Source organism: Cenococcum geophilum (genome assembly GCF_001692895.1).
Source record: "Cenococcum geophilum 1.58 unplaced genomic scaffold K441scaffold_32, whole genome shotgun sequence".
Classification (NCBI taxonomy): Eukaryota; Fungi; Ascomycota; class Dothideomycetes; order Gloniales; family Gloniaceae; genus Cenococcum; species Cenococcum geophilum.
The window spans coordinates 732216-756669 of record NW_027137590.1 but is presented as its reverse complement, the minus strand read 5'-3'; the positions used below and the strand labels follow the sequence as shown (position 1 = coordinate 756669).

Sequence of the window (24454 nt, the reverse complement as noted above, 5' to 3'; positions counted from 1 at the left end):
AAGAGAGACGAGCTTAATTAGTCCCTGCTTACAGGCCTCTACCGAACCCATTTGCTAAGAAGTATCAGTTAACGTGTATCTAAAGAACTAACCCCCTAATAGGCCCTTAATTCTTTATATATAGTCCTTAGGTACTTAAAGAACCGACCCCTTAATAGGCCCTTAGTTCGCGTCTATTACGCACTCTAAAAGGCGTTAGGTATTTAAGGAACCAACCCCCTAATAGGCCCTTAGTTTTATATTTATTACACATTTTAGAACCTAAAAATTAAAACTTAATAAGACAAAGAACCTTAGTTCGCGTCTATTACGCGTTTTAAACCCTATAACCATTACACGAACTTACCCGTTATTACAAAAACTACTATAACGAATATTAGGCAATAAGTTAGAGAAGGATAGAAGAAGTAGGGCAGAGGAATCGATATAGACTCTAATGACATTAATATTACAGATATTGATGACTTTATATAGTTTAAGACCTTAGAATATAAGGTCTATGACTTTAAAGACGATGAACTATAGGAAGCCTATAAGGATGATTTCTAGAACTTTATAGTATAAATCTTTAAAAACTACAACCAGATATATATTAGAAAGCTTTAATTACTCCTATAGACTAACGGCGTATAGGTAAGGAAGTATAGGAACGCTATAGTTCCCGAATCGCTATTTAACACCCTATAAGAATAAGAACCTACAGAGTAGACTAAGCTTGAGATTAAAGAGTACATAGCAGCTAGAGGGAAGTTTAATTTAGGATGAATTAACTACCTCCTTAAGAACAACTTCGCCAGTGCCAGTACTAGTACTAGTACTACCAAAAATCTAATCTTATAAACTACTATTAAAACCCTAACCTTAACCTTACTAACCCTATAACCTATCTCGTTAATATAACCTACCTTATTAAACTAGGGTTTTGATAAGGAGTTAATAAACCTTGTAAAGATGTATACGGAAGACAATAAGTATAGTAAAGAAGATAATAACTTTAACTTTAAACTTACTATCTTTTATAACCTCTATAGCAGAGCTAATATACCCTAAGAAGCCAAGGTTAAAGCCTACCCTATAATGCTACGCGGCTTAGCACTTAACCGTTACTACACTAACCTTAAGAACGTTACTATGACCCTCTTATTTAACCAAATCTGCGACGCTATACGTAATTACTTTAAGGGACCTAAGTATAGGTATAGTATACTAGGGCAATAGAACTTAACAACCTTAAGGTCTATAATGAGCAAAGGTAAGAATACTAGAAAATTAACCCTAGACTACCTATAGTTGCTTATTAAAGAACTAAGATACCTTTAGCACGGTCTTAACCCAGATTTATATATAGATAAGTTTCTTTATAATAAGCTTATTAACGCCTACTAGGAGTTACTAGTGTATTAATATACCTGCTTTAAACCCTCTAACAGCTTAACTAGCCTAATTAATAACTTATAATCCTCTATTATAACTGTTGGGAATAAGGCAAGTTGCCGCCACGTACGGCAAACTGCCGTCACGTAATGGCAAGTTGCTATCACGTGTCGCCGCGGTACTAGCGTGGCGAGGAGCCTTAAGTTCCTCGCCCTCCCTTATTCCAATTAATAAGCTTTATTAACTAACATTACTGTAACCCTACTCAAGTAGTTATTATTAGTAAGTTACCCTATGTAACTAATACTAATTAGTAGTTAAATATACAGTTAACTATAAAGCAGCTAGGTTTTTAAATAGAAGAGATAGTCTTATATAGGGGTGCTATATGCGCTTATATGGAATGGATCCCGGCGATACTATACTACCTTAAACTTACGGAAAACTAGTAATAGAAGTGTTACTAAGTACTAGGAGATACTAAGTTGCGTCTATTATATAGAACAACCGCGTTTATAAAGATTTAGTTAAGTACTTTAGGTTAGAAGTATTACTAAACCTAGGGTCCTAAGTTAATATCTAAAACGCGTTAAATAACGTCTAAAACGCGTTAAACAATATCTTAAATTGCCTACCTCTTAATAGTAAACCTACGAGATCCTATAAAACCGAAAATCTTACCTACCTTTAATATACGACACCCCGTTAATTCTATACCTACTATAGCGTTAACCTACCTAAAGAAGTATAAGGAAGATATTAACCTAAAGATATAGAATAAAGCTATAATTAANCTTNNAAACGCTAATNAANAAGACTTANATNNATTTTTATTANACNNTATANNATATTATAAGGATAGTAAATATAATAATACCGCGCTATAGGAATATATAAAGGAGGACTTTATTAGATAGATAAAGGAAATATAGGCCCCTATAAATAAGGATATTATATAGAACTTCTGTAACTTCCTTTAGGAGAATAGAGTATTTATCCCTAAGGATAGGGGTACTATTAGAGATAATATTTAGGAGCAGGTTATTAACGTAAAAGAAGAGTATAAATGGACTCTATAAGAGATTAAGCACCAACTACGCACTATAAGGAAGCTTAACTTATAATAAAACCTAAGTAATATACCTCTAGAGACGAACCTACCTCTACCTTTAACTTCTCTGTATCTAATTTAACCTATAACCTTAATATTAGATACTATACCCCAATAAGAGTAGGTATAGGATCCTATTACTTTATAATTTAATAACCTTTAGACTCCACCAACTAGACCTGCGTCCCTACTATAGCCTATAATATAACTCCTACCTTCTTTACCTTAATCTTAAATCGGAGGTAGTTTAAAATTACTTATAGAGCTTATAAAGCTCTACTTAGATTAGGAGAAGAAGTTTAGCGGGGAATTATATAATATTTTTAATTTAAAACTACGTATCTTCTATAACTATTACTAAAAGGTAGGAATAGAGTTTAATTAATACTATAATGCCTATTCTGTTATGCTTAAGGGCCAAACTAGTACCTTTTATTATAATTATTTAGTAGGAAAAGGATATAATTTTAACCGCATAATATATATATTAAGATACTACTTTAAAATAAAAGAGAATAAGTAGTAGTATATATTAGAATAGAGAGAGACTACCTTTTTAAGGATTATTGCTATAAACCTAGGTGTCTCTTAGCTTAATTATCTTTAAAAGCTTTTTAATTAACTTTAGATAATTTAGCGTGGTTTATCTAAATTATATTAAGAGGATTTTAGCCTATATAATTAAGTTATTAGTGTATGCTAAGGCGTTAAAGAATATAACCTTACTCTTTTTAATCCTGTAAATACTTATAAAGGAGTGTATACTTAATTAAGATCTTCTATTAGCACTGCTCTACGCTCTTAAGAAATATAATAATTTAACGCCTAACTTTAACCTACTTTAATTAACCCGCCCGGCTAATATAATTATAATTAGACTAATTAAATATATAGTGGCCGTAGTAGGTAATATAGTAGAGGGTATAATTAATAACTATAAGGTAAAGGTGGAGGTCCTTATAGAGGTTTATTTTGAAGTAATTACTAGAAGAAGTGCTATATTTGTAAGAAACCGAATTGCTAGTTAACTAGGTATTCTCTTAATAAGTAAAAGGAGGTATATAATAAGTTTCGCTAGAGTATAAGAAATATTAGAAATTATAAGGCTATTATGGCTTACTTTTAAAGCTTCCTAGTTTAATATAAAGGCATAGAAGATCTTAAGAGTAAGGTTAATAAGGCCGAATAGCTCCTTATAGATATAAAAATTAAGGACTACTCTCCTAACTAATACTTTACTAAGTATAGTAAGGTAAATGGTATATAAACCGTCACTGTTCTTAATAACCAATCTATGCTCCATTCTATTATAAAGTTAAATATCTTTAATAAGCTAAGGGAGAGTTCCGCGTTCTCCTTTAATAATAAATACTTAGCGAATATTTTTTATAGTATTATACCAGATATTAGAGCCGCAAGAGTATCTATAGTAGGAGAACCTTAAGTTTAAGCCCTTTAGCAGCTTAATAGCTCTATCTAGATTAACTATTTAATGGTAGGCCAATACACAATTTATTTTAGCAAGGGTACTATAATCTCTCTTAGCATAATTAGGGTCTAAACCCCCCTAGGGTATATTACTTTCTATATTATCCCTATAAACACCCTATTTCTATTTTACATTAAAGATATAGATAAATTAGGCATTAAGCTTAATAACCTTAAGAATATACTTATTTAGGGAGATAATTGGGTACCTGTTATGCGTAAGTAGGGTCACCCCTAATTACTCCTTTATTAACTAGAAAAGAGTATTACTTAAAGCTACCTAACTAAGTTAGAGTTACGTTAACTATACTGTCGTTTTAGTTACCTATCCGTTTATTAATTACTTAGGGTTCTTTAGTAAGTAGGCTATAAAGTTAAGGTTAAGGCAATTAAGCACCTTATAAAGTACTGCTATAACTACTAAATAAACTAGAAGTCCCCTAGCCGATTTAAGTTTACCCTTAAAGATAACTATAACTTTAACTTCTATATTATTGTTAATGTTATATATCTTAGCGGTAAGCTAGTACTTTAAGTTATTAACTTTTTAACCTCCTTTTAAGCCGCACGTTTTTTAAAGGATATATTAACTAGGAACGTATAGGATACCCTTTAACTATACTAGATTAATATCTACCTAGGACCCCTTAATTAAATCGTCTATAATATAGGAAAGAACTTTTTATCTATAGAGTTTCGATAATAAATAAAGGTAATAGCAATTAAGGTTAAGGAAGTCCCTATTAAGGTATATAATAGTATTAGAAAAGTAAAATAATATTATACGCTATTACGCCGCGTATATAAGATTATCTCTTTAAAACTAGAGGACGCTAGTAAAGAACTTACCTTATAAATAGCTGTTAAAGCTATTAACAATTCCGCTAGCCTAGATGGACTTATACCTATATTGCTAGTTTTTAGCGCCTACTCTTAAATAACTAATAATTCTCTACTATCTCCCTCTATTATATAATAAGCTAAGGCTATTTATAAGGCAATAAAGAAGGTATAACGTCTCTATGCTACACGCTAGGTTAACAACGCACTAGGAATAAAAAATAGCCTAAATACCTTAACTACGCTTAACCTACTACTCCAGTCTAAGATACGCATATAGTGTAAAAAGGGAGGATAGTTAGGCCTATATTAACTTATTATAATTAATAGTTAGACTTATACTATTTAGATACCTTATAGACCTACTTAATTCCGTTTAACCGTTATTAAGCNTTACTATAAAGATAATAGTTCTAAGCCTTTATAGGATACCATAAAAAATTCCCTAGAGGAAAGCTATAATTAATATGCTCTAAAAGGCGACAATAATTTTAATATAATTATAGTAGATATACCGTAACTATAACGCGGTAGAGGTCGCCTAAAGGGATTATAAAACCGCTAATATCTTATTAATTTTAAAGAGTAATTTGTTATTGCTATTAAGAACGGAATTAAGCTATTAATGGCCTTTATAACAACTAAGGAGAAGGCTAACTTTAAGCTTATAAAATAGCTTTAAAAGAAAGGTTATATTATAACTCTAGGAGCTCCTTTCTAAGCATCTAATAAGTAAGAGATTGATAGTCTTATTATAAGAGAAGTCTTTAAATTTAAGAAGTATAACTATACTAAGTTTGATAGAGTTTATATCTTTAAGTTAAGAATAGTTAATGAGATTAAGGGTAAAGCTACTAACGCCCTATTTAAGAAATTAAGGCTTATTATTTAAGGCTATAATAATAATAGTAAGGAGGTAATCCTTACGCAATCTCCTATAATTTAACGAGCTAATTAGCGAGTTATTGTTGCGCTAGCTCCCTCCTTAATAAAGAATAGAATGGCGGTTTATTTATAAGATATTACTTAGGCCTATACCTAATTAGAGACGTACCTTTAGCGCTTAATATTAGCATACCTTTTAGAGTAAATTTGCCACTAATATCCCAAGAATATAATTATGGTTGTACTTAAGCCATTATATAGAATCGCAGAGGTAGGAACCTATTAGTGGGCTACCTATAGCAAGCACTATAAAGAGAAACTTTTAATAACTACTTCTATATTTAATTTATGCTTCCTTATTATAACTATAGGAACCCTATTTAGAATTATCGGCATATAAACTAATAATATAATTATCTTAGGAGATAACCGATTCTTAGCCCTTAAAGAAGATAAGCTAGTAAGGGCAAATCTTATAGTAAAGCTAAAAAAAAAGCTTAATTTAATAACACTATTACTTTTTAATAGATGTATCCTCTCCCTAAATAAGGANNNTATTGCTTTACGCNAGAAGGGTTAAGGTAANAANATTAACGTTATTAATGTTAATTCCCTAAAGCAAGGATATATAGAGCAACGCGCTTATAGAGCTTATATTACTTCTATCTATTAACCTAAGGCTTTATTTAATTTCTTTATTGCTACCTAATACTAAGAACTAACTAAGAACAACGTTCTTACCCTAAATAAACGTCTTTCCTAGTAAATAAACTATCTTAATTAGGGACTACTCTATATACCTATTAGTCTTCCTACTACTAAGCTCTTTATATTTATTAATAGATTATTTATAAATAATAAAGATTTTAGCTCCTAGTTAGGATATAAGATTATTATNANAAANNAATNTACTAGAGANAANAACTTTATAATNTANGGCAACCTTATNTATTANAGNTTAACTAANAGTAANNGCGTTACTTAAAGCGTTCTAGCGTTAGAGATATATAGAATAGTTAGCGGAGTTAATATAGCAATTGTAATTGGAACTACCCTAAAGATAATTATAGATTAACTTAAACTTCCCGTTATCCCTATAATCGTATATACTAACTTATACTCCCTTTATAAGTGTTTAGTTAAGCTTAATACTATAAAGGAGAAGCGCCTTATAATTAATATTATAGCACTTTATTAATCCTATAAATGTTAAAAACTCTTTAAGATTTAATAGATTAATAGCTAAGATAACCTAGTAGATATAATAACGAAGGCAAACCTAAATAAGGCACTAGAGACGTTTATTAATATAAATACTCTATATATACGAGTTAAAGGTTAGGTAAAAAGGGAGTCCTTAGAAATATCTTAGTTACGTAAGGCCTTAAAATATCTAGGAACTTTAACCGGCGGTTAAAGTTATCTAATTAGTTAGATTCTGCAGACCCTAACTTAAACTAGCTAATTAGGATTTTCTATCCCTAGGATAGAAAATTGCTATTGGCTTACTTATAGCTAGCGCCTTAGCGGCCCTAACGGCCCTAATATAATATCTACCTATAACTCCTTAGTAAGAAAGCACCGCGTGCTAAGAGGCAAATTTTAGAATAGTAAGACTTATACTATAATAGCAATAGTAAGCGAGGAGGGTTTATATTTGTTATAATAGTTAAGCAGTATTTATATATAGATAGCAACCATAAAAGAAGAGTTGCTAGTGTTAGGAATAAGGTAAGTTGCCACTACGTACGGCAAACTGCCGTTACGTAATGGCAAGTTGCTATTATGTGTCGCCGTGGTACTAGCGTGGCGAGGAGCCTTAAGTTCCTTGCCCTCCCTTATTCTAATTAATAAGCTTTATCAACTAACATCACTGTAACCCTACTCGAGTAGTTGTTATTGGTGAGTCACCCTGTGTGACCAATAATAACATTCAAAAAGTTAAATAGTAAAAACCCCTAAGCCTACTTTACTAACCGCCGCTACTATAGATAATACCTTTAATTACCTTATAGAACACAATTATCCTTATCTAGCCGATATATATTATTAAAGAAGCGCTGCTTTATCTGCCATAAGGAAGGCTACTAGTTATTTAAATACTTAAGAGAAAAACATAACGAATTAAGAAAAAAGTTTAAGGATAGACTTAACCGCCGCTTTAATAGGTACGCTAAGTAATATATTACTAAGTACAAGGGAACAGATTATAATAATAAACTTAACTTAAAATCTACTAATAACATAATGGAAGCCCTTATAATTAATATTAAGTTACTACTAGTATCTCTGGCTTAGGAATAAACTAAACTATTTCTTACCTCTTTCGGAATAATATAGCACAAAGGAGCTATTAATACTGTAACTGACTTAGCGGACCGATTATTTACCTATATAATTACCGGCACTAACCTAACTACTTACTACAATGACCTAGACCTATTTGCCTATGTTGCTACTAGCTAATATACCTCCGACAAGTTCTATAAAGTAATAATTAACACTAAAGCTTTAAAGAGATTAATAGTAGGTTATAGATAATACCTTATATATAGGAAGACCTATAACACTGTTATTGATACCTTAAAGGCCGGCGCTATTAACGTCTAGTTTGGCATTGGCTCTACCTCTTCTATTGGCTCCGTTATAACTAATACACTAGTTGGCAATATTAAATTTTATATTATAAAGGCTAACACACCCTTCCTACTATATCTCGCAGATATAGATATACTAAATGTCTATTATAACAACCTTAAGAACGTCCTAGTTACCCCAACAAAATTGGTGCTAGTGGTTTACTAATTTAGTTACCCCTTCCTATTATAGGAAGAGTTATTATAGTTATTTATAACCTACTCGTTTAACTAAAACCCTTGCTACCTAACTACTACTAAACTCCGCTGACTCTATCGCCGCTTTAGATATCTATCGGCAGATAAGCTATATAAGGTACTAGAACGCTCTAGCCACGATAATATTAATAAGCAGGTTATTAACTACCTTACTAAGTACTACTCCTACTGCTAGAAACACGGCAAATCCCTTAAATGGTTTAAGTTTACATTATAAAAAGACTAAGATTCCGATTTTAACTATTCTATTTTTATTAATATTATATATATTAATAGAAGCCCTATCCTCTATATAATTAATAAAGCTACTAGATTTTAAGCCGCGAGATAGCTATATAATATCTCCGTAAAATATACCTAGGACATCCTACGACTCTGCTAGATTGACACCTATATTAGACCACCTAACTATATTACCCACAACGCTAGGAAGAACTTCGTAAGCAAGGAATTTTAATAGCACGCTATAGCAATAGCTATATTAACTAAGAGCGTCTTAGTAAAAGCTTACTAGTCTATTAGAATGGTAGAAAAAGCTTATTTAACCCTATGCTAAGCATACCAGATAATTATAAAGGAGCTATAGGACTTGGGAATAACTAAAGAACTAGCTTTATAAATGGTGGTAAAGGCTGCTAATAATATAGCTGGCCCAGATGGCTTAGTCCTAATACTTCTTATCTTTAGTGCCTACCCTTAAATAAGTAAACTTGACCTACTAGTACCCTCTATTATATAGCGAGCGGTAGCTATAAAGAAGGCAATAGAGGAGATTATAAGGATTAGGGTAAAGAAGTAAGTTAATAATGCACTAAACTAACAAAACGGTCCATCTGTTACTATAATCTACAACCTCCCCCTTAACTTAGATATACTCGTATAATATAAAGGCAATACTAAATAAAGCGGCAGATAGACTAGCCTATTTAAGTTACTTAGAATTAACGGAGAGATATATAAGGTATAGCTCCCTAGTAGACCTACCAACTTTAGGACTATAGTAGTAAAACTATACCTATAACCCGAACTAGAAGAACTAACTAAGGAACTAACTAAGGAACTAACTAAGGAACTAGTAGCTACTATACCCCTCTAAAGATTAAAACGAATATAATGATCGCTAACAAAGTCCTAGTAAAACATTATAGACGTATTAATATTTATTAACGACAGCCTAACAAAATCTAATACTATAACCTCTAAGTGTACCTTACCGTTATTTATAGAGTCTTAACGTAAGGAGATAAACGGTTTACTTAAGAAAGGCGTTTTTAAGTTTATTAATACAGTAGACGTCCTAAAAGGAGTTAGAATCTTTAACTCCCAATTTATTAATAAGATTAAGAACGCCGGAACAGACAAGGCCTTTAAGAAGTTTAGACTAGTTATATAAGCCTATAACAACTATAGCAAAGATCTAGTTCTAATATAGTTACTACCCATTTAACGTGTTAGCTAGAGAATTATTCTAGTACTTATAGCAACCCTATAAGGAAATAAAAGAAAACTAGCCTCTTTATACCTGCGCGATATCTTATAAGCCTATATATAGTCTAGTACCTACCTAAATAAAGACTTCTTTATACGCCCGCTACTAGAACTTAAACTAAAAGATAGATTAATTCTAAGAGTTATTAAACCACTATACGGTGTCCCGGAAGCTGGTAACCACTAATTTAATATATACTACCGCCACTACCTTAATAAGCTATAGATGAACCAATTAATATATAACCCCTGCTTGTTATACACAAATAGCGACGGCTTTAGAATTATAGGATTATAGACTAATAATATACTATTTCTTACTAATAAAACCTTTGTAGAGGCTAAAGAAGCTAAACTTTAGGAGGTAAAGTTCCTAGTAAAAGAGAGAGAGAAGCTTACGCTAAATACCCCAATTAAGTTTAATAGAGGCTATATTAAGTAAGAAAAAGATTTAATAGCCCTTACTTAAGAATGTTAATGCTAGAACCTAAAGCTGGTTACTATAAAGGCTATAGACCTAACTAGCTTTAGAGGGGAAGTCTGTAAGGCAGTTACACTAAAGGACTAGTACGTTGCTTAAAGAGCAAGAGGAGCCTATATCGCTATAGTCTGTTAACTAAAAGCTACCTTTAACCTCTCCTTTACGGCATAAGTTATTAACCTAAAGGAAGAATATATAAAGCAGCTTAATAAGCGGCTGTAATAGCAAATTAATAATCCCTCCTAAGGACTTTATTTTGTATAACTTAATATAAGCACTCTTAAACTAATAATATTTACGGACTTATCCTTTGCTAATAACTACAACCTCTCCTCTTAGATTGGCTTTATTATTATACTTACGGATAAGGATAATAGGGCTAATATCCTCTATTAGTTATCTATTAAGTATAAGCGAGTTATATAAAGTGTCTTAATATCTAAACTATATAATATAGCCTATGGATTTAACACCGGAGCTGTAATTAAAGCAACTATTAAGAAGATCCTATAACTTAAACAACTACCGCTTACCCTTTATACCGATTTAAAATCTCTATATAACTGCCTAGTTAAACTTAAGATAATATAAGAGAAATAACTTATAGTTAACCTAATGTGTTTACAATAATTGTATAAGAGAAGAGAAATAGTAGAGATTAAATAGATTAATGGAGGTAGTAACCCTATAGACGCTATAATAAAATTAAAGCCTTACCAGGCGTTAAAGGACCTAATTAATATAAATATAATTAAGCTATAGGTTACCAAGTGGGTAGAGAGAGAAGACGTTAAAGTAGGAATAAAGTGTGCGAAGATATTAAGCTAGCCGCTAAGGCGCTAGTACTAAGCGAGCTAATAGCGACTTTCCATCCCGGGGATGGAAAATTGTGATTAGTTACTTTAACTACTTAGCAGAATTTGGTAGAATCTAAGTGGAATATAGCAGAATTTAGTAGAACTTAATGGAATTTAATGGAATATAGCGGAATTTAGTAGAACTTAATGGAATTTAGTGGAATATGGCAGAACTTAACAGAATTTAGCAGGAGGCGTGCTTAAGCACTATTAAAAACTAAATACTCCTAGTGTCTAAACGAGGTTGTCTGTAACTAATTAGGTTAGTTATATAAGCTAAGCGAGCTTAGGAAATCCACCAAATTCCACCTATAGAATAGGAGAATTAATAAGCATTAATTAAAATCAGTTACTACCCTATACTATTACAATAGCATTACGTATTACCGGAAGTGATACCGACACTAGTAAAGGGGTTTATTAAGCCTAGCTAGGTCCCTTTTACCTCCCCTATTCTCTTTATAAAAAAGCTAAATAGAGGACTTTATTTCTATATTAACTACTATAAGCTTAATAATATAACCCGCAAAGACCGTTATCCGCTACCCCTACTTAATAAGACACTGGCCCAAATAAATAAAGCTAAGGTATTTATAAAGCTTAATATCCGTTAGGCTTTCTACTAAATTAAAATAAACCCTAGATTTATAGATCTTACTACATTTTAGACTTAATATAGATTATATAAATATAAAGTACTTCCTTTTAAACTAACTAACGGACCGGCTACGTACTAATAATATATAAATAATATACTCTTTAACTACCTTAATAACTTCTATACGGCCTACCTAGATAATATTATAATTTACTTTAAGAACGAGTTAAAATACAAGGAGCACGTCTATAAGGTCCTATAACAACTCTATAAGGCTAGCCTCCAGGCCGATATTAAGAAGTTAGAATTTAGTATAAAGCGTATAAAGTATCTAAGGTTTATTATTAGTATAGATAAAATCGAGGCTAACCTAGAAAAGACGGCCGTAATTAATTAATAGGAACTACTATAGACTATAAAAGGGATACAGTTATTCTTAGGCTTTTGTAACTTCTACTAACGCTTTATTAAAAACTATAGTAGGATTACTTAGCCCCTTAGCCGCCTTACTATAAAGGACCGGCCCTTTTACTTTAACACCGTATATAAGCAGGCCCTTAATAAGCTTAAGAAACGACTAGTCTCCGCTCCCTTACTCGCCCACTTTAACCTAGAATGGCCCTTAATACTAGAAACGGATACCTTAGATAGTGTTATTACTAGCGTTTATTCCTAGAAGTAGACGGAGAATAGCACCTTATTGCTTACTACTTAAAGACTATAATAGATGCTAAGCTAAACTACCCAATCCATAATAAAGAAATGTTAGCTATTATCTCTAGCTTTTAGCACTAGTAAGTATAGCTAGAAGGGACCCCTAAGCCTATTTAGGTAGTTTTAGATTATAAGGCCCTAGAATACTTTATAATAACTAAGGCCCTTACGGCCCGGCAAGCGCGCTAGGTAGATATTCTATCTTAGTTTAACTTCCTAATTATATATAGGCTAGGCGCCACTAACTATGCAAACGCTTTTATAAGACGTAAACAGGACCTAAATAACTAGATAGCCGTAAAGATCTTATTATAAACCCAGACGCTACTATAACCAGAGTACCTTAACCCCCAAATATAAGAAGAACTAAGTACTAAATCTCTAAGCGCTAAGATATGTCCTATTAACCCTATGGAATTCGACCTTATTAATAAACTACTATAAGTAAACTATATGGACCCTTCTCTACAGGAATACCGCGAAAAGGCAAAGGATATTACTAGCCTGAGTCTGCTTTAGAAGCCATAGTTCATATAATACTTTATTAAAAGTAGAGAATTTTTTCTAAGTGGGGTATGCTAAGAAATTATTGAAATAAAAGCGATAAATACCGATAAGCGAAAATCATGATAATTTATCGATCTTATCAGATAAGATTTTATTTTCGCCCACCCTGCCGGAAGGAGTTTTGGGAATAAATTGGTCTAGTAACCTCTGGCCCCATTGCGCCGATGTCGTTGCTGAGTAGTTCATTTTGCTCGTCATCGAGCGCATTTTCGGTCATCTCAACCAGATATGTAACGAGGAGTTTAGGCTTCTGGAACTGATTGAAAATTTCGGAGTAATGTTCCCACGCTCTAGCCCCCTCTAAGGAGAAGTAACTCGGTACTTCCTGACGATGCCGAGGATGTCGTGCTGTGCCGCAACATTATATATGGGGCAGTTCGTTAATTGGTTGGTTGGTTCAAGCTGTGCAGCCACCGTCTGAATTGGGTGACTGGGTCCTCGAAAAGCCAGGGTCCACTGCGATTAAATATGTTTTAAAACGAGTCGGGAAAAAAAAATTGTTAACCAAGGTTGAAGTAATTCAGTTTGAAAAGACGACGGTTTGTAAATAATGTCAAGAAAGAACGGCGAGCGTCGACTTGTAACATTTCTCTTATGTCAAGACTCGCCGACTCGCCGATCTTCCCTGTTGATAAAGGCGCCTACGTGGAAAGCCGTTGGTTAGTACTCTCTACTCTATGTAGAATTCGTATAAGGATCCGAAGCACTTCAGGGCTAATATAAAAAGAGGCTTGTTTAGCATTCTCTAGTATTCAATGCTGTGTACCGTGGAGCAAAAAAACCTTTCAACAAGGCTCCGAAAAAAAAGCCAAAGGTATATTCCCAGTATTTGCTCGAGGCAAGAAAATAATACAGAACCTATTAGACTCCAGTTTTTCCGCAATTAACCCCTCGAGATATCAAGAGACCCACCTGGCCCTCCAATCGGCGTTCCACCCAACCTTCGTTCTTCCTGCGATATCCTCTCCTGTGCCTGCCTCGGTCGCTCTCTTCGTTGTTGCTCCTCCTGGCTCCTAACCCAGTTATACAGTTGTTCCGGACTATCTTGCCTCCTATCCTCTTCCCCCCTCCATATATAGTATTTCCAAGCCCACGGCACTACCGTCTTAACCTGATACGCCATGTGTTTCCTCGTCCTGACGCTGAAAATGTAGTTCAACTCTTCGAGAGAAATGTAGTTGAGACTGCCTTCTTCCTTGCCGAGAGTCGCGCCAGCTGTCTCGGGGACGAAGAAGAAAATGAGGATTAAAGCAAAGATGTTGAGACCCGCAAAGATAGCGAGCGTCCGGCTTTGACCGGTTGGGTTCTGGTTGTGGTTGTTTCCGAGTGCTTTTGTGAGCGAAGGGACGAAAAGGGTTAAAATACCGGCTCCGAATAGGTTGCTAATGGTGTAACTTAGCTTTAATGTATCGGACGTTGAAACAGTGATCTTTTTGGACTGGACTGGAGTGGATTTGAGCTCAAATCCACTCCAGTCCAAATTACTTGTAGTTTAGCTCGTTCCTAAACAGGGCTAGCGCTTGCCTATTAAGGCTGGCAATCCACTCCACTCCACTCCACTCCAACTTTGGTCCAGTCCAAAAAGATCACTGCGTTGAAAGAAAGAGGACCTACCAGAATACAGCGAATGACATGCCCACCTCTCGATTGAGCAGCGGGAAAACCTCCGATGAATAAGCAAAGGCGACAGGACCTTCGGACCAGGAGTAGAAGAAAATGAAGGCAAAAATAAAGAAGATGATAAAGCCATCTCTCAAGCCACTAGAATGGATATTGAAAGAAAGGCAGGCGGCTAGCATCGAGATGGCCATGGCAGGAAACCCGAGAAGCAGGAGAAAACGACGACCGCGTTTATCAATGAGGTAATAAGTTGGGAAGGTAAAGAGGAAGTTCGCAAGCCCTATACCCCAGCTGAGCCATAATGCTCGCATTATTTCATTGTCGGTTGGGCGCCCGGAATCACTATTGTAATCCCTAAAAAAAGTGGAGCTGTAGAATACAAGGACATTAACCTATGTCCCGTTAGCCGGTCTTAACCCAAATGTGAATCGATCGGGTTTTAGAGAGAAATGCGGGTAGTGGCAAACGACTCTCTAGGAGAAATACTGTTTTGCTCCACACAGCAATTAGACAATAAACTTAAGGAAGACAAAACACTCACTCCACATAATTGCTGTGCAGTCATAACAACTGCTGCTGCAACCGTAGCTCGTCGAGTGCGTTTATTCCAGAATAACTGCGCGAATCTTGTCCAATAGCTTGTTTGCTGCACTTTGCGCTGAAAAGGATCAAACGTGTTCTGATCCCCACGGATGCGGAAGTCTTTGAAGAATTGAACCAGACTTCTCCAGACCGAGTCACTACCGCTACTGTTAGTGACGCTGGAAGCTGAATCATGGTCATCTTCTGCTTCGTTTACGTCGTCTGAGGGGTCGCTAATTGATCCCATCTCGATTTCTGTGGTCCGGGATGCGATGAGTTCCGTTTCGGCTTGAATTTGGCAGTTCATGTAGTAAAGCTCTTTTGCTGCCTACGAATAGTTAGCATGACGGGGTAACCTGAGAGCAGACAGACATATGTACTTGCAGAGGAATTTCCCGGAGCTGAAGAAGACTTTGGTAAGCTTCCCGATAGCGGCCTCTTTTTAATAGAAAACGAGGACTTTCAGGGCACACGAATACCAGTGCCATCAGAGGTACTGTTGGGAGAAAAGCGGAGGCAAATTGAAATCGCCAGCTAAGTGGACCAATTCGACTCACGACTAGATTTGACGAGAAGCCGAAAAATATGCCCGCTGTATCTAGTAACTGCCAATTCATAACAAGCGATCCTCTGAGATGGGCAGGAGAAACCTCAGCACCCCAGATCGGTGTCACACTAGCCTTCGCGCCCATTCCTATGCCTAACAGGAACCGGCAGGCGAATAATTGCTTCCATGAATGTGTGCAAGCTCCTCCGATGACGCTAGCGAAGCAGAAGATTGCACTCAGGAAGATTGCGCCTCTCCTTCCATAAACGAATTCATTAAGCGGATCAGAAAGCCAGCAGCCGAATACTCCAGCAGCGAGATAGGTTATAGCGTTCACACTAGCAAATATCCATGTCTCGCGCGTGCCTTTTAGGGTTCCATCTGGGTATGCTAGGCCGAACTCTGCGGGCCATGTCAAGTTAGAGCCATTCATATTCGTTTGGATCCATCCTTGAACGACTGCTGACAACCCCAAAGCAACGATCGTAATGCGTAGTGCTTTAGACTGAGACCAGAATGATGTGGTAGATTCTCGTGCTAAGACATTGCATTCTTTCCTCGTTAATCCAGGAACGCTCCTAAAATTGAGCGGATCTCGAGCCACCAAGGCTGCCTTTTCAAATAAACCAGCCAAGCCTTCTCCAGCGAAGTGTCGGCGAGCAAATCTGCGTGCTCCTCTGCGTATCTCTGGTGGTGGTAAATGTGCTAATGGATTATCGATTTCCTGATTTTGGTTGTCTTCCAAGCTAACATAGTGAGGCTCAGAGTAGTTCGGAGCAGTCTAGCAGTAATTTTGTTAGAAAGTACGGTTATCAATGTTGAGGTGCGTTGGGATAATGGTACCTCAAGGTTCCTCTGGGCTGATCCTGGAAGGTCTGGTTGAGCGTGTCCGTTCATGTCTTAGCAACGCTCGCGTCATAAAGCTTGGTAGGTATGTGAGAGGTTTTAGAGGACAGTGATAAATGTTCAGGCGAGGCCGCAAGGAGGGACCATGGCAATAATAAGTGGCCATATGAGGCTCTCGTTCTGCTCCCATAACCGCGCCTTTGCATTTCATTTCACCCGGCGGCACAGGGGTGGGCTGGCCTCAAGAAGACTGGGGCTGAGCATTTACTGCGTTGAGGTGGCGTGCAAACTCCATCTCCGCCACACATTAGCTTTGATACGTAGGCCGTTGCCTTGTTGCCTGCTACATGTACTTGAAGTGAGGTTGTTTTCTTTTGTCATAAATTAAACCGGAAATGGGGAAGTGAGTCTTAACTCATTCGCTATCCCTTTACAGCCCGTGCGCAAGCCTTTGGAACACCAAACAAACCTAGCCTTCTAATTGGCTAGTTCCTTATCGATAGCCGTAGGACGTAAACCACCGAGTCAAGGATACGTCTACCGCTTCCATCAACTTTCATTACGATCACTATACCTGAATCTAAATTGGTAGGTTTGAAGCCATGCTGCAAGCTCGGAACTTGATACCATTCTGAGGGCACCAAGCTTCTCCTTTCGCAACACTGGTTATTTCTTTTGCGCAGCTAATGACACCTGACAGGCCTCTCGCATCCCGCCATTAGCGACAACCAGCTTAACAAACCGTGTCGGAGCTGATCGGGATACAAGTTTCATAGCCACAAAAGGAAGGCTTGCTGCCCAGAAATTCTCCTGTACATGAACTACGAGACACGCAAAGGAGCTGTACTGTACCCTAGTTGCTCACCTCTGCGACCATAATGACTACTCTACCGGAATCATCTAGCTGACATATCTCTTGGGGAAGCCGGATCGCGACAGGCAGCCTCGGAAGGCCTGCTAACTTGACTTCTGCCTACGCCTTCTCTTTACAGCCACTTCAACAGCGCCTTTCTCTGGGGTCCGAAACCTCAACTGAAGCCACAAATTTTAAATGGGAATTATTCTATACATCCTTGCTGTTAAGGAGATTCAGCGAATATGCTGCCCCCCCCACGCCCCAGGGGTAGGGGTAAGAGTTCACTTGAACCGCGTGAATTTCCTCTTAGATTGCATTTCCCCCAGCCTTGTGACGCAGCTTTCCAATTACCCTATCGAATTAGTCGCCTAGCTGCCCTGGACATTGGTCGCCCTGCCTTTTTCAGCTTCCGGGCGCGTTAACCCTGGGTTAGCACGAGAACGGACCGGCTTGCCAGCGGTGCATTTTCTGACGACTTCTATAGAGTATGTATGCCAACTACCCTAGCTCAACACCTCCCGACCCACCCCCTTCTTCCCCTCACCCTCACACCCCTTCACTACTATGGGACTGAACAATAACATGGCCACAGAACTTCAAACTTTCACTTCGGCCGTGCAGGTAGTACAACTGTCCATAGAAGTTTACAGATTCTTCAGAAGCGTCAGCAAAGCGAGTATTGAAGCACGCAGCACCTACAAGAAGATCAAGCGGCTGCACGATGTCATCCAGAACGTGGAGCTGGTTCTTCGGCGCAGAGAAACTGAAGCAAACTCACAACCGTCCATGAAGGACGAAGCGCGGGTTGAAGCTAGTATTCGTGTGTCACTAGATGCCTGCCGTCGCATTCTGCTTGACATGGGCCGCGAAATCCAGAGATTAACGGGAGAAGAGTCTCTGAGCCTGGCCTCCAGAGCGCGGGAATCCCTACGATATACCGTTTGCACCAGTCGGAAAATACAAGAAAATGGACAGAGCCTTGATACTCACCTGCAAACTTTACGCACCTCTCTACAACTCCTTCAATGGTAAGTAGTCGTTTTAACTCATTACTTAATACTAGCGGTATGCTGATCCTATTTGGTTTATAGTTTCGAACACTTCCGAACCCGGAATCAAATGGATATGCATCATGACGAGTTGTTGGCTCGCCTTAGCCGCTTGGAGAGAGCTATGGGTCGCGCTGGCTCACATCTTACTTTGCTATCTCAAAGGAACCACAGCTCTCATGCACAACCGAGCAATGGGTGTACAAGTATAGAGTCTAATGTTGATACAACTCTCACCAACCATGACCCGGAGTTAGATTTAACGGGCATACGGACCCTCCGACAGACGCTCCATGTAGCGAAGAGTGTTCGTTCGGAATATTCCACCTGGGAACCTGACGCGGAGTCTATTCGGCGAGTTAGACACTCGGACAGCTCCGATCTTATGTTCGAGCATGATAGCAGCAGCGATGAGGACAGCGAGAGTGATCAGGAGCTTTCAGGTGACGAAGCTGGTAGGCGTCCTTCTACTACAACAGCAGTTAATGAATCGCTCCACCCTGATGTTCGCGGCTTATCACTTAAAACCCCGCTGCCAATGCTCATTAGTCTAATCGAAACATTTCAAATGAAAGCCCAAAAGGAATTCAAGGAGGGAAATTTCCAGCGAGCTGAAACGAACCAGATAGAGGCCATTACCCATCTTGAGGAGCGTGAGGCTAGTTACGGTGTCCCTTTCGATAATCGAGTGCACATGCAACAGTTCCTGGCCGAAATATATATTAAACAACATAGCCTTGAACAAGCTCTATCCATTATGCTGGAACTTGCGAATAGCGGATCGGATCCTACGAATGAGGAAGATCAGGCAGTCCTCTTAGTCCAAGCCAAACAACATCAGCTACTAGCTGAGATCTATCACAAGAGGTACCTAAGCAATGACAACACCGCCGATCTGCAGCGTGCCGAAAAATTGGCGCGATCTGCTTTTAATAAGATAACTTTATCGGCTCCCAGTGATCCCCAAAGCCTAGTTTCCTGCCAACTTCTCGTACACGTATATCAAGCTCAAAGACGTACCGGTCTCGCTGAATTTTTCCAAAGCCTCACTACTTCAGGATCCCATCCCTCGCCAACATCTCCAGTGGTGCCACCACAGATCGAAGCGCCTCAGCCATCTCAGGCTGAAATAATAATCGATGTCAACGCGAAAGACAGTAACGGAAGGACACCACTTATATCCGCAATCCGATCTCGTGATGAGCCACGCATCCAGGCCGTCTTAGACCTAAACCCTGACATCCATCTAAGATGTACTAAAGATCGGACGCCTTTGATGCATGCCATCGAGGTTGAATTCGAGATCGCAGTCCGAAGGCTTGTTGATCGAGGAGCAGAAGTGAACGCAAAAACACCAGGCCAATCTACCGCTCTCCACCAGGCCGCTTCTCGAGGTAGCACTGAAATGATCGAGCTGCTAATCAGCCTTGATGCCACAATCGAATGTCGAAATAGGGATGGAGCAACACCTCTTCTGAAAGCAAGTGAGGCAAACCAGTCAACCACGGTCAGCATTCTCCTCCGCAAAGGTGCAGACGTATCGGTCAAGGATAACAGTGGATGGGGTGTGCTACATTATGCGGTTCACAGCTCAGCCGTAGACGTCTTGAGGGTGTTGTTCTTCCAAAACGAAGGGGCACGGATAGACCCGAATAGCAGATGTCCGGCCGGAAAGACAGCTCTCCATTTCGCCGCGGAGAATGCGTCGCTTGAGCCTGCAGAAATTCTCCTCGACCATGGAGCAGACATCGAGGCACGAGATTTCTCGATGCGAAAGAGAACCCCTTTGCACCTAGCAGTAAGCAAAACGCCAACGGAACAACGCATAACCTTTGTCAGGTTCCTTCTCTCCCGCCACACCTATGTGGATATGTCACAATTGTCACCCCAAGAGCGACGGCGGTATGGCCATCTGCTCCATGGACCCTCTCTTGCCAGATCGGACAGCGGTTTCTCGTCGCTCGGGAGTTCGAATTCAAATAATTCTGTGATCTCGTTTTCTAGAAGGGTTTTCTCGGGAAGGAGGCGCGGATGAACGACGTACATTTTCTTGTTGAGTGTTTCCTTTTGGACTTAGTTTAGGTTTCGGTTGACAAGGCGTTTTGTTGGTCTCGTTGCTGTTAAGCCCTATACCCTTTCGCTTCAATTTTCTTGAAGATTGTGTTAGTTTGTTAGCATTATGCTGAAATGACCAAAGTTCCATTATTCCCTTGCCTCTTGTTGATTAACGGAGTGCCTCTATCAACACCGTTATGAACATTAGTCTGTCAGGTATTGTTCATGATACAAAATAAGCCTGCGGAATCACGATTACAAAAAGGGTGGTGATTTAAGATTTACTCTCCGGACAAGTGACTGACGCTGCACCCTAAATTGCTCTTTCAATATTGCAAGTATCCAATGTGGGTTTGAATGAGTGTTGCTGAACTCCGTCACATCCAATAAGGAAACTCCGTTCTCGACTCCTGGTATCCATGGTATAAACAATCATTAACAAGGTAAACATCGCCGTTCCTCATCTCAATGTTACCTAGCCGTTCATTCTGAAAAGAGAAACATTCAAGCGAGTTGCAAACAATGGTATCGAGCAATCACTAAACCACCAGACTCCAAATTCAATTTAGCACCAAAAGACAAGCAAAACGAGTCATCCAAGCATCTTTCTATATCACGATTCCTTTCAATTCAACACAGGGCATGCGCACGTATTGTGGAGTCGGAGGGCGACGACCCTACACAATTGACCCTCTAGCAGCGGCCTCGCTCCTCGACGCAGCACTCGCCTCGCCCTCCTCGTCATCGTGATATTCGCCACCCTCAGCCACAAGCAGCGAGTAGTTCGTCTTAGAGTTTCCATGTCTGCGTGTGCGCTTCGGCGAGTCGCGAAGGCTATGGTTGCAATGCGGGCAGACGTCGAGGGTGGGGCGGTACAGGAGGGCCGCAACGGCACGGAAGACCTCGAAAGTGTGGATGGAGCTAAACGGGGACACGGGTCAGCAGACGCTAGCAAATCCCAAGCTTGAACACGAAAATCCCCCCAATTGAGGATAGCCAGGGAAAATATAGGCTGCGTACAGATTCGCGAGCAGCGGAAACGTCCCGTAGGTAGCAAGCATGACCCAGTTGCCGCGTCCCCACTCGCCCGGCACGATCAGCCAGGTGAATATTAGCACCGTGATGATGCATGCGGCAAGGAAGGCATCGATGGCGAGAATGATGCTGGGGCGCAGGACCGGGGCGTCGTCGGACTCCCGCCGCTTTTCTTTGTACAACAGGAACGCGCTGAAGGCCGCGGAGCCCGCGAGTGGCACGATACCTACGGCGGGGACGACTTCCCCGCTAACGATGCCGTGGGCGAGTAGCAGGGGGAAGGCGGGGACAAAGGTGAAGATTGTGAGGATGTGGAGGGGGTAGGCGGGGTCTTCGGAAGGCATGGTTAAGTTGTAGGATGTTACACTGAAAATCTGATACTTGAGAGAGACTTTAAGGCGCGTGTGAAAATGCGGTCGCGATGGGCGACTAGGCAACGAAAGAAGACCCCTCAACGCTGACAGCAGCTCGCTTATGAATACCGCACATCATATCTTTCTCCGCACTACCGGCATGCAGAACGTCTTAGCTTTCCCGATTTTAATTTCTGCCATTCTTAGAGAATTAAGAAAGGGTGACATGTAGGCGCTTAAAATTTAAAGGAATACCACCCTTATCCTAAAGTACCTACCCAACGGTAGAGGTAATGTGTACACCTCTTGGACATGGATTTGCAAAAAGTGGGGAATATACACAGACTCATGGAGCATGTTGACCACTGGTGTTTATCTAATTCTTTGCTAGATATATTATGATGATTCCTTAGCTCCCCACGGATTCAACTCATCAATGGAAACGCTCCGCCGTACATTCCTAATCACAGAACTCTCCTTCCAGAAGAGTTGTTGCTAACGATGCTTGCTCCCTAATCTTAATTTCTCATACTCTCATTTTTCATATGCAACAGCTTTAGACCTCCCAAGCCCAAGCCGCCTCGGATAGCACAACCGTTGAGCCTAGATGGAACCGGAATGCTTTTAGATTCTTGAGCGCAAAGCTCGTCTAAGACGTATATTAGCTCCAATAGGAGTGCTTCTACTTAGGTCGGCCCACGTGCTGTACACACCTAGCCACCAGTACGTATTCAAAAAAAAACCCAGGAGCGAGCAATAGCTCATCTCCGTAACGCACAAGTGGATCCACCCTTATTCAAGATAATCAAGCGCAGGGTTGATATACTCATCGAGGAGGGTGTCTGACTCTGCAGGTTCTGGGCTGGTCCAAAGGGGTGGATTGATCTGTTCGGGGTGGTCCGGTACTTGAGGTTGGTGTCCTACATACGAAATATCAGATGCATCGTATCCGTGCGCAGAATTTTGACGTTGGTGTTCACCGATTCCCAGATTGTGTTGCTCGTGCACAGCAGTTGTAGGGGTATGTCGAGAAGTGGAATCAAACCCAGAATCGGTCATTTGGCGATCATATGGAAATGGATGAGTTTCAGTACCGAAAAAACCAGGCCCAAACATTTCCATTAAGGGCGCTTGTTCCCTGGACGTGGGCATATTACAATTTATCGGGCTACCTCCTTCGGGCCGAGGAGCTTCAGGCTCGGCAGCACGGCCAAGCGGTGCAGGATATAATGGCTCTCTTGGTCCTTGGCTCTGTAGGTATTGTTCCCGTATACTTGGTTGCTGGGTGCTTACGATGTTGAGTATCTCGGTGATTTGGTCTGGCCGAGAGAGCGAATTGTCAACGAGCACACGTTCGATTTCAGACCTTAACTGCTCGTTTTGCGCGCGTTCGCGGCATGTATATTCATCGTACTGCTCAAAGGTCTGGCCCTCCTGGTCGACGACTGCCAAATAGTTAGCACTCAATGACACTCATATACATGATTCTCTCTTACATGGGGAAGGAATATTAGGCTCTTCCACTTCCGGGAAACACGTTCGGTAAATCTCTCGCCAAAAGTCTTCCTGGGATTGAAATCGTCGTAGGTTAAGCCCTCTTAATTTCTTTTCTTGTTCAGCATCATAGCCAAGGGAGTAATCTCGTACATCTAGTCGCGCATCGCAGGCAGTGATCGCAGTGTGATGGGCCTTCAACTCAGCGTCATCCTTAAATTCATGCCTACATCTCGGGCAGTGTATAGGGAGAGCGTGCTTCCGGTTCAAGTGCTCTCTACACGAAATCAGCTTCCGTAAGTTTTTCCTCAGGCTGAGTAGAAAATGGGAGTGGGGAGTAATAACGTTAAGTACCAATTACTTACTTGATTCGATGGCAGCCTGGATACCCTTTTGGGTCAGTGCATGTCCTTGTCATGCCATGTTTTGCAGGATCAAATTTGTAAAAAGGGCATGCTAGTCCGAGCTTAGATTTCTTCGCATCTGGGTCTTTTCTTGGATCAAGGCGCCGACGTTTGTTTGGTCTGTCCTCTTGCTCCTCATCAGATGATTCTTTCTCTTTTCGAGCGCGCCTTCGAGCCGTAGATGAGGGTTTAGTTTCGGGTGAAGCGTTATTAATATTACCACCGTCTGGGGAAGAAGCGGAACTATTGTTGCCTGGGCAGGCCCTATAGCCAGCCTTCGAGTCATAATCAATCACAGCAGTCAAGCCTCTCATAACTCGACCAACCCATGGGGTAATACCTTGGTCAGAAATAG

The 24454-nt window shown here is 39.4% G+C and overlaps 4 protein-coding genes across 4 annotated transcripts; 2 read left to right on the top strand and 2 right to left on the bottom strand.

Moving 5' to 3' along the window:
- Positions 1-9787: 9787 nt before the first annotated feature.
- On the top strand, positions 9788-9946 carry K441DRAFT_570137 (uncharacterized protein; the record flags this gene model as incomplete). Its single annotated transcript, XM_067643898.1, has 1 exon — positions 9788-9946. A coding segment is annotated over one exon (159 nt), but the record flags the coding sequence as incomplete, so codon positions are not given.
- Positions 9947-14141: 4195 nt separating this feature from the next.
- Positions 14142-16623, bottom strand: K441DRAFT_570538 (uncharacterized protein; the record flags this gene model as incomplete). The annotated part of the gene is made up of 5 exons (XM_067643923.1): positions 14142-14640; positions 14873-15270; positions 15420-15524; positions 15612-15788; positions 15841-16623. Coding segments are annotated over 5 exons (1962 nt in total), but the record flags the coding sequence as incomplete, so codon positions are not given.
- Positions 16624-19899: 3276 nt separating this feature from the next.
- Positions 19900-20520, top strand: K441DRAFT_413266 (ankyrin; the record flags this gene model as incomplete). Its single annotated transcript, XM_067641521.1, has 1 exon — positions 19900-20520. A coding segment is annotated over one exon (621 nt), but the record flags the coding sequence as incomplete, so codon positions are not given.
- Positions 20521-21020: 500 nt separating this feature from the next.
- Positions 21021-22269, bottom strand: K441DRAFT_640011 (uncharacterized protein). Its single transcript, XM_067646603.1, has 2 exons — positions 21834-22269; positions 21021-21734 (listed from the first exon to the last, which is right to left on the bottom strand). Exons 1-2 carry the CDS (start codon positions 22190-22192, stop codon positions 21491-21493), a joined length of 603 nt encoding a protein of 200 aa, XP_067501929.1. The 5' UTR covers positions 22193-22269; the 3' UTR covers positions 21021-21490.
- Positions 22270-24454: the final 2185 nt, after the last annotated feature.

Bases quoted from the DNA above. Each gene is read 5' to 3' on its own strand.
- K441DRAFT_640011 (XM_067646603.1), bottom strand. From the start codon at position 22,192: ATGCCTTCCGAAGACCCCGCCTACCCCCTCCACATCCTCACAATCTTC. The intron at 21,735-21,833 runs GTACGCAGCCTA...GTCCCCGTTTAG, and splicing joins TTTCCGCTGCTCGCGAATCT to CTCCATCCACACTTTCGAGG.